The sequence below is a fragment of the Neltuma alba genome, unplaced genomic scaffold (genome assembly GCF_004799145.2).
Source record: "Neltuma alba isolate B1F8T4 unplaced genomic scaffold, ASM479914v2 tig00003664_pilon, whole genome shotgun sequence".
Lineage (NCBI taxonomy): Eukaryota > Viridiplantae > Streptophyta > Magnoliopsida > Fabales > Fabaceae > Neltuma > Neltuma alba.
In genome coordinates this window covers 53,279-65,877 of record NW_021633376.1, presented here as the reverse complement: position 1 = coordinate 65,877, position 12,599 = coordinate 53,279, and the positions used below count along the sequence as shown (strand labels likewise).

General features: G+C 36.6%; 1 protein-coding gene across 1 annotated transcript; it reads right to left on the bottom strand.

Annotated features, from left to right (window-relative positions):
• Positions 1-4,959: 4,959 nt before the first annotated feature.
• On the bottom strand, positions 4,960-7,674 carry LOC114742150 (TSC22 domain family protein 1). The gene is made up of 2 exons (XM_028930412.1): positions 6,406-7,674; positions 4,960-6,215 (listed from the first exon to the last, which is right to left on the bottom strand). Exons 1-2 carry the CDS (start codon positions 7,584-7,586, stop codon positions 5,249-5,251), a joined length of 2,148 nt encoding a protein of 715 aa, XP_028786245.1. The 5' UTR covers positions 7,587-7,674; the 3' UTR covers positions 4,960-5,248.
• Positions 7,675-12,599: the final 4,925 nt, after the last annotated feature.

Genomic DNA, 12,599 nt, shown 5'->3' with positions numbered 1-12,599 from the left:
TCCTATTAATGTCATGTCATGCTTGCAAGGGTGGCGTTATTTTCTAGGCAAATCGAAATGGAGAAGGTGATAAGCTAATATATTTTTAAAAAAATACTATGTTTGATTCTTAATATAACACAAGAGTCTGTTTAATTTTTATTTTGATTTTAAATATAAATTTTAATTTATTTTATTTTTTAATATTTATATTTTTTTAAAGAAAGTCTTTATAATAATAATAGTTTTACTCTATACACTTGATTAGCAATGATATTTTAAGAAAGACATACATATTTATTACAAATAACTAACTTAGCTGATTTTTTTAATCTACTTAAATTAGTCAACTAGCTCTTATATTAAAGACCTGAGACAGTACTTGTTTTTGCTGGCAAAAAAACTTGTTTAAAAAATTTTAAGAATTTAAATATTTTATATAAAAAGAAGCAAATAGTCATAATATTTTTAACTGGTGATACATTATTTGTTCTTCGGTGAGAAGTCCATTTATAAATCTTTCCTCATTTAATCTAACTACTGTTATTAATTTCAAATTTGTTTACTTCCTTAAAGAATATTACTTCAGATTTTTATATAAGAACTATTGATTAATTAGATAGATTAAAAAACTTAGTTAAATTAGTTATTTATAATAAATAGGTATTGTCTTTTCTAAAATGTCCTACTAATCAAATGAAATGGCTAGAATTATCATTACTACAAGAACTATTTTAAGAAAAATAGATAAATATAAGAGATAAATGGATTGTAGTCTTATATTTAGAATCAAAATAAAAGTCAAATAAACTCTTATATAAAGGACCATGGTCTTAATAAAGCTAGTTAGATATTCAATTTGGTTATAAATATAAGACTTTAATCTACTTTGTCTCCGATATTTCTCCATTTTGTTCCCATGTAATATATGGTGATTGCATATGTTAAGAAGTTTTTGGTAATTCCAATGCACATAATAATAAAGGTATTTTAAGAAAGAGAACATCCATTTATATAAATAACTAACTTAATTAATTGTTTTAATATCTACAAATTAATAATTTAGCTCTTATATTTTCAGTCATGTTCATGTGCTTACAGGGAGAATGACTACTACAGTAAATTAATGAAAGCAGGGGTGTTCACGGGACTAGACGGAATCGGGACAGGCCCGTCCCGATCCCGTCTCGATGAATAGGGATGGGACAAGAATTTTGTCCCATGTCCCATCCCATCCTGCTTTCCCCTTTTTTAAACAAAAAAAATACTATAATTTTTTATATGAATTTTTTATGTTATAATGCTTATTTGTTATTGGGCTTCTAAAGATAAAAAACATCATTAAAAAAATATTATGTAGAAAGCTCAATTATATAGTATAAAAAAGATGTTAAAAAAATACAAGAAAAAAACACTATATAATGTCTTTATGAATTATTTTATTGAGGAATGAGATTTTGTTAAGATAATACTACAACTTAAGAGATAAAAATCACTATAAAAATAATAATTATTATTAATAAGTAAATTAAATAATTTAATAATAATTGTTAATAAATAATTTTTAAAAAAAAATACCCCGGGACGGGATGGGACAGGGCAACCCTGCTTCGTGTCTCGTCCCGTCCTTGTCACTATTCCCGTCCCGTCTCGTCCCGAACTCATTGGGACCGGAACGGGACAAATTGAATACCTCTAAATGAAAGTAAGGTCTCCCACAAATTTTCTTAAAAAATGAATTGCAAATATCATTCAAGCAGCTGCAAATTTAAGAGTTTCAATTGCAAATATGACTTGCGGGGTGTTTGGCTATTATCAAAAGCACTTCCTAAAAGTATTTTTTTTAAATCGAGATAAACTCTTCCATATATTTATTTTGTATACCATAAAGTCACTTTTAAAATTATGATTTTGTTTCTATCTAAATCCCCTCCTAAAGGTTTCAAATGCAACTCTCTATCCGCAATCAGATTCCTATTTACAATTAACTGAATCAATATTTGCAACTCATTTTTTCAGGACAATAAATTTGCCGAGATCCTAATTGTCTTTTTTTTTTTTAATATGAGCACCGTATACCGAGTCAAACTCTCATGAAATCAAACTAATTCGAATTGGGTCATAATAGGACTCAATGCAGCCATCCTACTATCTTTGCTATTTTGTTCCCAAATGATTGAACATGTGAACTTTGTTTAAACTGAAACAACTACCAATTAATCCAAGTTCGATAATAAATCCTAACAATCATTCATTTAACTTTTTATAGAACAAATACTCTTCCGGTTATAAATGTAAGACCTATTTTTATAGTTAAGATGGGTTTTACATTTAGAAACGGAGAGAGTAAATATTAAAAAATTATATTTTTTTCCCCTTTTGCAACAAATTTTGGTTGACATTGTGACATACCCAGTTTGAACAGCTATTCAACAGATCAAAGCGTACAAAAATTACCTTCATTCAAGAAGATCCATCCCTTCAAGCTAAGGAGAGTTTGAATAGTTGGAGAAATGAAGAACGGATAAAGAGTGGGCCAAGTAATACGCAAGCATGGGGGGAGGTCCCTCAGCACGAGGCTGTGGCGTGACAAAATCAACTTCCCGTGCGCGTAGTGGGACCCCTCTAAATCCTTTGACTAAATTGTTTTGGAGGACCATCACATTATTAATAAGCAATAATAATGTGAATAGTGGGTAGCATCTTCTTCCCCATCACCCGCAACCATGTTTGAATCTCTTTGTTTTTCTTTTTCTTTGTTTTTTTATAAAGAATACATGAGGCAGGAAAATTTGAAAAAAAAATTATGTTTAGTTTAAAGTTTGCAAAATAGACATTTGTTAAATTGAACTGAAGTTCACCAAAAACTACCTTAATTGGCGTTTATAAACAAGGAAAATTGCCAAAAAAATCTTTCATTATATAATTTATTGCTCAAAAATACTAAATGAGTGAAAATCTTTTGCGGTTGTGTGAAACGCACCTTTTAACTGTATGTAAAAGTTTTTTGTTTTGCACATAGACAAAAATAGGTTGTACACAACTAAAAAATAATCACAAATGTTAAAGATAGGCTGTAATTGGGTGTTTAAGTAAATTTAAACTATCAGTTAGAATAAAAGTCTGGTTTATAAAAGCTTACAAAAGATAGGCTGTAATTAGGTGTTAAAGTGTTATGTTTGTCTAAAATTCTATCAACCCAGCAGTAAGAGTTGAGTTTAGTGAAAAGAATTGGTTACTTGAACTAAAATTCAAATTTCTACAGTAAGAAATACTTACATTGAACACTGATGGTACCTAAAATATGTTTATAATAAGAGGATACCCATGAATAATTAAGAGAGAAAAAGTCAATCAACCCTTCATAATGGTAAGTTGATTTATTACTAATATAAAATGATTTACTTATGCGTTAAGTTTTTGGATAGACATTTTGAAGCTTGAGGTTGCTCCCAACTCTGAGTCACAGCTGCCCCCACCATATTGTGGCATGTGTGACGCTTTGCCAGCAGCATCACACCCACTTTGTTACTAAATCTCAAACTGGCAATCCCGTGGCAACGTAGCTGTTTGGATCAGTTTAAAATAGATACTTTTACGCTTTACCAAACAAAATTCTTTTTATATATTTTTTTCATACAGCACAAAATCACTTCTCTCTATTAATATCCTTTCTAGTTTCCCCTCTTCTAAATTTTGACAGCATTTAAATTTCAATGGACAATGAGGACTATCATCTTAAGTGTTTCCTAACACATTATCAGCTCTAAATTTTGCACAAGGGCTTGGGTGCTTGATAACAGTTTACAGTGGACCTCATACATTTGTATCATGTTTGAAATTAACTTTATTATGATTTACAAATACTGCTGGGTTTTTTGGCCATAATACTTCTAGTTTTTATAAATTATTTATATACTGATATTGATAATATTAATACCAAAAAATCTTTAATTACGTTCATTTTTTTCTCATAATTTTATTAAGAATACTTTTGAGGTGTTACAATGACTTTTGACAAATCAAAAGCTTTTAATTAATTCGAACTATATTCCTTAATCCATATGATTCGGTTAAATTTTTCAACAAAAAAGATTAGAGGGAGTATTGATGCTGAGACTTCGAATATTAGGTAAATAAATACTATTAATTAGACCAAGATCTTTAAAAAAGTTAAACACCAGATGGGAAGGCTACACGTTTTCTTTGGTCGCTTGTTTTCGCCAACAATGACCAATTTTATCAACCAGAAAACCCTTGGATCTTCTTTCTTAATAAATAAAACACTGAACCTAAATGAACTTGCACTGAATGTCACGTGAACTAACGTGCCTCTTGTGAGCAAGTTTGATCGTATGTATACATATCTTAAAGTTCACCGTACGTCAAAATTCTCCATCTGAACATCTTTGCTTTGCTGCTCATGGTTTTCGTTGTTTTCTGATGTTGGTTGAGTTGAGTACCAACAACCATTCTTAACAACGTCGTATTCACGAAAAAGCAAGGAGACATTGAGAAATGGCTCAAAATGAAGCATAAGGAATTGAACATCATTTATGAAAGGGAACAAACCAACACACGCATCATATGGAACCATCTAGTTTAATCCCCGGATAACGTTATAATCTGTTGCTTGAAATGCCAAAATAAACTAATAGCAATTCTTACGCAGTTTCAACTAGGCACCTCTTGATAATTCAAGGGTTAGTTTCCATCAAAGATGGTCCGATTCAAACTTGGCAACGACAAACCAATCCATCAGTTGGCAAAAATATATGATTTCCTATTGAAGACAAACTATGACCAATGTAAAGTCTCGATAAACGCGCTAATTCATTATGTATGCCCAGGGTAAACTAGTGGTCCTTTAAGGTCCAGGATGCTAAAGGGACCAGGGACTAGTTCCTAGGCTTCTAAGGACATACCCATTGTGATTATCAATGGGAGAAGCATATGCAAAAGGAAATTATTAACAGAAAAGAACCCAGGAACAATGCCTGCTAATTTACACAACAATAATTCATGAATCAATATTTGGACTTGACAAAACAATTTTGAGTCTTTGACCTTTTACAGTATAACCTTGGACTATCAATTTGTATAAATTATGACATAGAAGAAGTACAAGATGAGATGAGTTTTTAATAATCTATCACAAATACAAACCCACAAACAGGTACCAATAACACAACAGAAACAGAAAAATTAAAGGGAAAAGAATATATCAAACCCATTTTTCTTCAAAATTGTTTCTTTACTTGGGACTGACTTACTGTGGCTGTGATGTTCTTATCTGCTGCTTCATGCTGTCTGAGGGTGGCTGGGCAGAAACATCTGGATGTCCTGCAGCGGCAGCACCCGTCATAGTTTGGTACTGTGAAGGCATTGTGGGTGCCAGAGGCTGAGAGAAGTATATCTGGGCGTGAGCAGGATCTGCATACTCGTAAGCATAACTAGCCGAGGCAGCAGAATTGGGGGCAGCAGCCTGAGATGGATGATGATACTGGGAATAGGCAACAAATTGCTGCTGAGGCTGACCAGAAGCAACTTGAACCACTTGAGGGGTGGCCGAATATGCTGTTCTATATGCACCTGCTGTCATTTCAGATTTAGGCACCGGAGCATTTCTGATGGGGTTATAAGCTGCAGATGGCTGAACCAAAGCAGGATTCTGTGTTGTCTGGGCGCGGTTAGAAGGAATTGTTGCAGGAGGTTCACTAATATTAGGCTGCTGTGAAGACAAGTTGTAAGGTTGGGTCTGTCTGCTGGGAACATAGTAAACCTGATACTGCTGTTCAAGCTGATGATGATGCTGGGGATGAATCTGCTGCTGGGAAGGATATACAGGATAAAATGCAGACAGTGGCGCAGCACCAGAAGGGGCATGGTGAATGAAATGTGTGCCATGTATAAATTGTTGCTGTTGTTGATCAAATTGAGGTTGTAATACATATCCTGCTTCCTGTACTTGTTGCTGTGTTCCATGTATAAATTGGTGCTGCTGTTGAGGTGGTTGTTGTTGTTGTTGTTGATGATGATCAAATTGTTGTTGCAAAACATATCCCTGCTCCAATACTTGTTGCTGCATTTGGATCCGACCATGAGAATCAGACATCAGTTTCGGATCAACCTGATTACTAGGAACCCTCGCAGCTCCTGAGGGAATTTGGAGCTGGGCTTGGTCTTGATAGACCATAGGTTGTGGGCGCGACATTGCATTTTTCATACTACTGTCACTGAAGAATTTAAACAAGCAATCAGCAAGAAGCACCTAATACAGAAAGCTCTAACAAGTAACCCATTAATATGATCGAACCAAATTAAGCACTAAACAACTCAATGTCGTATAAAATTAAGCATGCAACACCAGAAAACCGGTTGGACAAAATGAGAAAGGCAGAAAAACAGGAAAGGGTTTGAAGATACCTTGAAACTGAATCTGGAGAAGGCAGATCAACGCCTCCAGTCGGCTTCTGCTGCAATTGTGTATGCAGAATCTGAGGCTGAGGCACCGTCTGTGGCTGCGGTGGGGGAGGTTTCCTGTAACCCCCAAGGACTCCATAGTCTGATCTCTCATCATCAGAGACAACACGATTCTGGTATTCGCCGGGAGGGACCGAGGAGCCAACAGGCACGCCGGCCGGGACGGTGGATGCCGGCATAGTAGGAGGTGAAGACATCAGAAAACCCTCATCTTGCTTCTGTCCGCCACCCACACCCATTTGAGCGAGCTGATCCTCAATCCCCACCGCCTTCTGATCCTGTACCCTTGCTCCCCCACCACTACCATCATCAATATGAACCCGAATTGGCGGCAAATTCGCCACCGACGGCGATGAAGAAGTGGACCCAAAGGAAGATGTGGTTTCCAGCATAGGTGAATCGGGCACAGAGTGAACATCCTGACCATGCTGCTTCGCACTCTTGCCATTTCCAAAAGATCCAGAACTCACAGGCTCGACATCTTTCGAACCCCCATCCAGATTGCCCGCACCAAGCTCATCATCAAAACCCATCAACAAATTAACAGAACCAGAATCCGAAAACCCTCTATTAAGCATACCCAGAAACCAATCCTCTGACTTAGCGGAGCTGTTAATTATGGGTATCGATTGGGTCGAATCGGGCTTCGCCGTGAACAAGAAGAGGCGGATTCTAGAGGGTTTCAGTGACGAATTAGAAATTCGATCGTACTCGTCGATCATGTTATCGAGGTCTTCATCGGTGGTCACAGAAATAAGAGAATCAAGGTCTTCAGTGGGAAGCAAGTACTTGAGAGTAAAGGGACGGCCGTTGAGGAAGGTTTTAGAGAGACGAGAGGAAAGGTCAGAAAGGGAGGTGTTACGTTCAACAACAACGATACGCGTTTCCCCACCAACGTAACAGAGGGACTTATCATGGGGACGAGGGACGATGTGGCCACCATAGCTGCACATGAACCGAAGTTTGGAGGAGGCCGCGGCTGCGGCGGCCGGAGGGACAGGCTCATCCCATGAATCAGTGTTCCGGGATCGAGGAGAGGAGTCGACGGACTCGGGATAGTTGAGATGAGGGGTTTGTGGCGGTGGGGCGGATGAAAGGGGCTGAACGGCGGAGGGAACCTCCATGGGCGGTGGCGGAGGAGAAGAGGTTTGGGGGAGGTTTTGAGGGATACTTGCTGCTGTGCTGCCTCCCTGGCAGGAGAGAGAGAAGGAAAAAAGGGCAAAGAACGTGGATTTTGACGTTATTATAGTTACTTGCAAAGCCTCCACAACTGGACTGGCCCTCCCTTGCACCTTCTTTTTTTCCTGAAAAGAATTTACAAGAAAATGATTAATACCTCCGTATAAAAACTAGATAAAAAAAATTGGATTTGATTGTTTCAATCTATCCCGTCTTTCATGTTTATAGTCTTTTTTTTCAAATTAATTTATAATGTATTTAACTTATAAATTAATATATAATTTAATTTAATATATAAATATTTTAAAAGGTTTAAAATTTTTAATTTAATTAAATTACCTGACTGATGTTCTTATATTCAGAATTAGATACACAGATATTAATATTATTAACTACTATTAATAATTCATTAATATATTTGCATATCTCAAAATTTATTAGCTGAAATCACGAAATAATAGAATATTTTCTCGCTTTACCCTTTTTTCTAATTAAATACTACTTTCGATCTTAATTATAATATCTCATTTATAAACTATAAATTAAGTCTTATAATTAGAACCAAAGTTAGTATTTCATTATTGCTTTCCTAGTATTATATAAGCCAGAAAAAATGATAGGTGCGTATATTAAGATTGAGAAATTGCTGTATCAAAAAATGATTAAAAAATTGTTTTGTATGTTAAAAAAAATATTTTCGCGGTTTTTGTCGCTTATAAATATTCAGCATACATCACTATGGCACAGAAAAATATGCAGCAAATATGAAAAAGCTACAATCATAAATATCAATTTTATGGTTACCTCAAAACAAACACAGTTGCTTCATAGTACCTTTAATCAAGGCACAAGAGATGCTTCGGATCTCTCTATTATCTACAGACACCCTAAGGCTTCGACTCGTCGCATCCTGTGGCAGCAACTCGAGGAAATAGAAGAAAAGGTTGTCAGCAGATGGTGCATTGGTGGTGATTTTAATGCCACATTAAGAACTAATAACAGAAGCACGAATGCATACTATATGGTTGGCCCTGACCACCTGTTTAATAACTAGATCAACAGAAGCGGGGTTACAGACATTGCCTTCCAAGGTCCTGATGTTACCTGGTGTCGTGGTAGGTCTTTTAGCAGAATTGGTTGCTTTTTTGGTAACCCAAACTGGTTCGAACACTTCTCGAATGCATCGGTTCTTCATCTTCCCAGAATGAAATTTGATCACTGTCCCCTGCTGCTGAGTATGGGAAGAAGAAACCACCAAAACTGGGCAAATAACTCTTTTTGCTTTTTCCCTCCTTAGTTTGCCCACGACAGCTTTACAGAGGTGGTTAAGCAAGCCTGGAATATTAATAAACAATGGGAACAGAATGTTGATAATTTTCAAAAGGAAGTCTTAAAGTGGAACAAAAAGACATTTGGTAATATTAACAAAAGAAAGTATGATTTGCTGAAAGACATGGAGTATATGAATCTAAATAGAGGCAAGAATGAGTATTGGGAAAGGAAAAAAAACAGGAAAAGTGGAGAGAACTCAAACAGTGTCTGGTTCAAGAAGAGATCATGTGGCTCCAAAGATCATAGTGTAATTGATATACCCATTGTGACAAAAACACTAGATATTTCCACATAGTTACAAACTGTAGAAGGAAAAAAAAATTTTGTGGAAGCCTTACAAGATGAAAAAGGTGAGTGGTGTTATGACCAAGAGGAACTTAAGAAAAAAGGTACGTCCTTCTTCCAAAATCTTTTTCTTAAGGAAACTAATGCTCTGGCTTCTGTGTTATTTGGTAGTTCTTTTCCACAGGTTGATGCAGGGACTCTTGATGCGCTAGGTCGTGATGTTTCTGCTCAAGAAGTCAAACAAACCATCTTTAGCATAGGCCTCCTCAAAGCTTTGAGACCGGATGGCCTTAATCCCCTCTTTTACCGGTCTCAATGGGAAGTAGCAGGTCCCTCAGTGGTCAAAATAGTGGCACATATTTTCTCCAACCCTGATGAGATTAGACGTATTAATAGCACCAATATTGCCATCATTCCCAAGATAGATAATCCGTAAAGTCTTCGAGATTTCAAACCTATCAGCCTCTATAATGTTATCTACAAAGTGGTTATAAAAATTTTAGCCAACAGACTTAAGCACGTGCTTCCAGATGTTGCGGCTCCCAATCAGTGTAGCTTCATCCTAGGCAGGCAAATTTCAGATAATATTATCTTGGCTCAAGAGATATTTCATTCGATGCACACTATAAAGAGGGATAGGGGATATATGGCTCTAAAAATTGATTTGGAAAAAGCTTATGATCGTGTTAATTGGAGCTTTGTCACTAAGTGCCTTGAGGAGCTGGGCTTCCTACAAAATTTATAGAACTAATACATCACTGCTTATCCTTTGTTGAGATGCAAATCTTATGGAATGGCTCTAGGGGTGAAAGCTTTAATCCTTCCCGTGGCATTCATTAAGGAGATCCCATATCTCCCTACCTGTTTGTGCTTATGATAGAGAAATTGGCACACCTCATCTAGAATGAAGTTTTAGAAGGACAGTGGCAGCCTTTTCAACTTAAGAAAAATGGTTGTCAAGTTTCACACCTCCTTTTTTGCTGATGACCTTATCCTATTTGCTAAAGCAAGCATAGAACAAGCTGGTCTATTAAAGCTTGCTTAGATGACTTCTGTTTGGCCTCCAAAGAGAAAGTCAACGAAGCAAAATCTAGGGGTCCGATGGCAAATTTGGGGAAGTATCTAGGGGTCCCTTTGAACCACCAAAAGGTTTCCAAGCTGACATATAAATATGTTCTTGAAAAAATAGACAAAAGATTGATAGGATAGAAGGCTAATACTTTATAGACACATCCTTGTATCTTCTATTATTGTGGCTATTCCTCAATATACAATGTAAACGGTGCTATTATCTCTCCACATCTCTGATGAAATTAATAAATGATGTAGGAACTTTATTTGGGGCAGTACTAACTCCTCGAAGAAAATTCATCTTGTGGCTTGGGATGATATTTGCAAATGCAAGGAAGAAGGAGGATTAGGTCTTCAGAGTGCATGGAAACGAAATAAGGCCTATATGATGAAGCTAGGTTAGGGACTAATGAAAAGAAGAGATGCCCTTTGAGTGAAATTTCTGAGAGAAAAGTACAAATGTGGCAATGACATTATACCCAAAGTTGTAAAAAAGAAGGAGGCTGCCCAAACGTGGAGAGCTATCCAAAAAGCTTGGGATTAGACAACGAATTGGGTGGAATGGAAACTGGGCAATGGCTCCAAAATTCGGTTAAGGATTATTGGCTACCTCACCACAACAGACTCATTAATCATGAGGTTAGAAATGGCCCAGAAAACCTTTTAGATGATATAGTTGCAGATTGTAACAATGAATCCGATGAGTGGATCTGGCAAAATTTTTCCTATTTCATTCCAAGCTCGGTTACCTCTTACATTGAGCGATTGTATCTGACTGTTCATCGCGTGAACCTGGATTCAATAAGTTGGAGAGGTACTTCAAATGGTGAATTCTCCATCAGATCAGCTTATTCCCTTGTGTGTAATCAGAACCCGTCCCCGGTACGTATGGGGTGGGGTAGACTTTGGAAGCTACCCATACCACAACGTTGCAAAACTTTCCTCTGGTTGTGCGCTCATGGCCGCCTGCTTACAAATGAGTTAAGAGTGGTGAGAGGTTTACAATAAGAAAATAGTTGCACTTTCTGTCCAAGCAAAAAAAAAAGAATATCCTTCATGCCTTAAGAGAATACGATCAAGCGATAATCTACTGGAAAAGAATAATGCCTGCTGAACTTAGCGAGAAATTCTTCTCTTTCACTAATGCTTCAACCTGGATCTCCTGGAACATAAATCAAAGGTCTAAGTATATGGGCACTTCATGGTGTATTTGGTTTGCCATAATGAGCAGAAGGCTGTGGATTAACAGAAATGAGGGGATCTTTAATGATAAAGCTAAAGGGCCGATCCAAATCGTTACTCAGGTACGTGCTATGGTGGACTGGTCAGAGTTTAGACTGTGTGGAAACTCAGATGGGGTGCATCATCACTTCAAGTAGAACTCGCCGTTGGTGGGGTTTGTTAAATTCAATGTGGACAGATCCTACGACCCACTTAGGAATAACTCTGCCTGTGGTGGTGTTGCTCGCGATCACAATGGCGAAGTTCTGTCAGGGTTTCTTCTCAACATCGACAGAGGTAACAGCTTTCTAGCTGAGGCTTGGGCGATGATGATGGGCTTGCGTTGAACTTGGGAGATGCAATGGAAGAAAATAGTGGTGGAGACCAATTGCTTGGAAGTGGTCGAATGCTTAGCAAATGGTTGGAGCGAGGAGCATCCTGACTATCATCTGCTTACAAAAATTCACAAACGGCTGGAGAAGGAGTGGGAAGCTAGTCTTGAATGGTGCAATCGTGGTTCCAATTATGTTGCGGATTGTCTTGTGAAGAGAGCACAAGAAGTAGCCGAAGGATTTGTTTGCTTCAGTTCACCTCCTGATTTTCTTAGGTGCCTTCTGGATACTGACGTAAACGCTTAAAGCGTAGTTCGTTTTAGTTTCATTAAAAAAAAAGATAATAAAAAATATTTAAACAATGCGAATATTAAATATTTTTAAAAATTTTATTTTGAAGTCTCAACTCTCACACAACACCCTAAGTCATTTTTAAGATCCTTTCAAATAATTAAGTTATTGTGGAGTCTCGTAAGCCTTAATTATAAATAAATTTTGGTGTGCATTTATGAAAAATATTCTCAAATTAAAAAAAATAAAAAATTTCCTCCGATGAACTCACAGGTTCATAGCCTCTTCTTTCAAAGTGAAAACTTATCTGTTACTATGTTATAAGGTGATTAATAAATAGTAATAATAAGTTAGTATTACTTGTGAATATATATATATTTTTTACACCAAACTTGTGGATATCTAATAGGTAGTTGTTTTTATTAT